We start from the raw sequence: 2,449 nt of genomic DNA, 5'->3' as shown, positions 1-2,449 counted from the left end.
GTTGGCCTTCTGGGCTGCGAGCGCACATTGCCAGCTCATGTTTAGCTTTTCATCCACCAGTACCTCCAAGTCCTTCTCAGCAGGGCTGCTCTCAATCCCTTCATCCCCCAGCCTGTACTGATACTGGGGGTTGCCCTGACCCAGGTGCAGGACCCTGCACTTGGCCTTGTTGAACCTCATGAGGTTCACACGGGCCCACTTCTCCAGCTTGCCCAGGTCCCTCTGGATGGCATCCTGTCCCTCGGGTGTGTCAACCGCAACACTCAGCTTGGTGTCATCCATAAACTCGTTGAGGGTGCAGTTGATCCCACTGTCTATGTCATTGATGAAGATATTGAACGGTACTGGTCCCACTATGAACTCCTGAGGGACACCGCTTGTCACCGATCTCCATCTGGACATTGAGCCATTCACCACTACTCTCTGGATGCCACCATCCAACCAATTCCTCATCCAACAAACAGTCCACCCATCAAATCCATATCTCTCTAGTTTAGAGAGAAGGATGTTGTGGGGGACCATGTCCAAGGCCTTACAGAAGTCCAGGTAGATGACATCTGTAGCTCTTCCCTTGTCCACTGATGTAGTCACTCCATTGTAGAAGGCCACTACGTTGGTTCTGGCTTAAGAAGCCACACTACTTTTCCAGCAGATGTCAGGGTGGTCCCCCAGCAGCACGAGACCCATGTGCCTTAGTGTAGCTTCTAGGAGAGCTCATGTGCATACACCAAGATATTGCAGAATCATTTTCTCCTTCCACAGGGCTTTGTAACCAATAGATATCAGAAAGCCTATGATATCTATTCTGTTTGTTTTTTTTTAATCGTGCAGTTATTGAAATTTATGTTGGCACATGCTAATCCCCTAAGTACAGATTTCACAACCACTGAAGGACAGGAATATATAACAGCTGAGTGCTGATATTTATATTGTCATGTAACGAGACCAGCACTAATGAGGAGATAGAATGAGGAGGCACAGCAAACATACATATTCTGTAGAAACCCATATTGCAGAAACAGGAGGGCAAGTGAATAATGGCCTATGAAAATTGCACTGGAACCGAATTGCAGTATAGGAAAACAATATCTTGTGACTAATGTTCCTGCTTCTGTGCTGCTCTTTTGTCTGTGAACACGAATGAATCCTCACTCTTCTAGATTGGAAGTGATTATTTTGCCTTCTGTCTTGTGTAAAGCAGAACATGTAGTTTGGTTACACAGATGTTGTGTTCTGAGAATTACAGACCTAATTTAGATTTAATAGGATCATTATATATAATTTAGATAATTGATTTGTTAGAACATTAACTTTTTGCAATTAAACAGCTTCAACTAGCAAGCATGTATATTTTATTACGGCTAAAGTAAATGAAATTCTATTAGAGACAGTGTCAGACCAGTTTAGAATGTAACTTGATTATGCTACATTTTAAAAGAACGTAGTTAAGTATAGTTTAAATATAGTAGATATGGACTTAACATGGGCCAATTATTTTAATATTTTAAAATATTTATTAGTATAAAGTAACTATTTCTTCTGTTGTTCATTTTGTGTGGTTATAGATCATCAATTTAATATCTCAATTTTTAAGCATCTTATGGAAGAAAGAGGATAGACAGGAAAAGAACAGTTCTTGCATGATCAACTTTTGGAATTTCCTTCCATTTTTATTTTTTAATGGTTCGTTCTGGGAAAAAATAGTATATGGTAGTATTTATTAGTAAAAATTTTCCCTTCTTCTCTTATATGAGGATCACAGACTGAGTTTTTCTTCTGTTTTCTGCTCCTAAGGTTCCCCTCCTAAAGAAGCTCAAATATTGAATTGACTTTAGGAAAAACTGACTTTCTCTTCTTACTTATCAGGACCACAACGGGATGCACAAGTGGCACGAGAGTTCATCTTGAAGATGTTTGTAGACCTGAATCCAGACAGTGACAAAATTATCTACTCCCACTTCACATGTGCTACAGACACAGAGAATATACGCTTCGTCTTTGCTGCTGTCAAGGACACAATCCTACAGTTAAATCTGAAGGAGTACAACCTGGTCTAACTGTGCCTAGGAGGCCCTCCAAGACCACCTTTGCGTGATTGAAGATACACAAGAGGGACTGTCTTATCTGTGAAAACAAATTGCATAATAGTAATTTATTGCTGGCCTGGACTCTGTGAATGTCCACAGAGTTTTTAGTTAATATTATGATTTTATTTAAACTATATGGAGGAAAAACAAAAGATGCTGAAGTACATTCACAGTACATTTTCTTATTTTTTAGGTAAAAACTTGTGACTCGATGTGTTTTAAATTCTCACTTGTACACTCACAAAGGATATTAGTTTTTTGCTATTGAAGCAAAATCTAGCTGGTTTCCTTGTTCCTTGACCCTTTCTCTCTCCCTCCTTCCTCCCTCCCTTATGTTTTTAAAGGTACAATGACCATTTTCC

The 2,449-nt window shown here is 39.9% G+C and overlaps 1 protein-coding gene across 1 annotated transcript in view; it reads left to right on the top strand.

Moving 5' to 3' along the window:
• LOC104289948 (guanine nucleotide-binding protein G(q) subunit alpha-like) overlaps positions 1–2,057 on the top strand; it is a gene marked incomplete at its 5' end in the record, with an annotated part of 43,615 nt that extends 41,558 nt beyond the window's left edge. The window contains one exon of the mRNA XM_009888980.1: positions 1,867–2,057. Coding sequence (XP_009887282.1) covers positions 1,867–2,057 — 191 coding nt within the window. The remainder of the gene's footprint in view (positions 1–1,866) is intronic.
• Between the last annotated feature and the right edge of the window lie 392 nt (positions 2,058–2,449).

Source organism: Charadrius vociferus, unplaced genomic scaffold, assembly GCF_000708025.1.
Source record: "Charadrius vociferus isolate BGI_N301 unplaced genomic scaffold, ASM70802v2 scaffold747, whole genome shotgun sequence".
Lineage (NCBI taxonomy): Eukaryota > Metazoa > Chordata > Aves > Charadriiformes > Charadriidae > Charadrius > Charadrius vociferus.
This window is presented reverse-complemented; position numbering and strand designations above follow the sequence as displayed.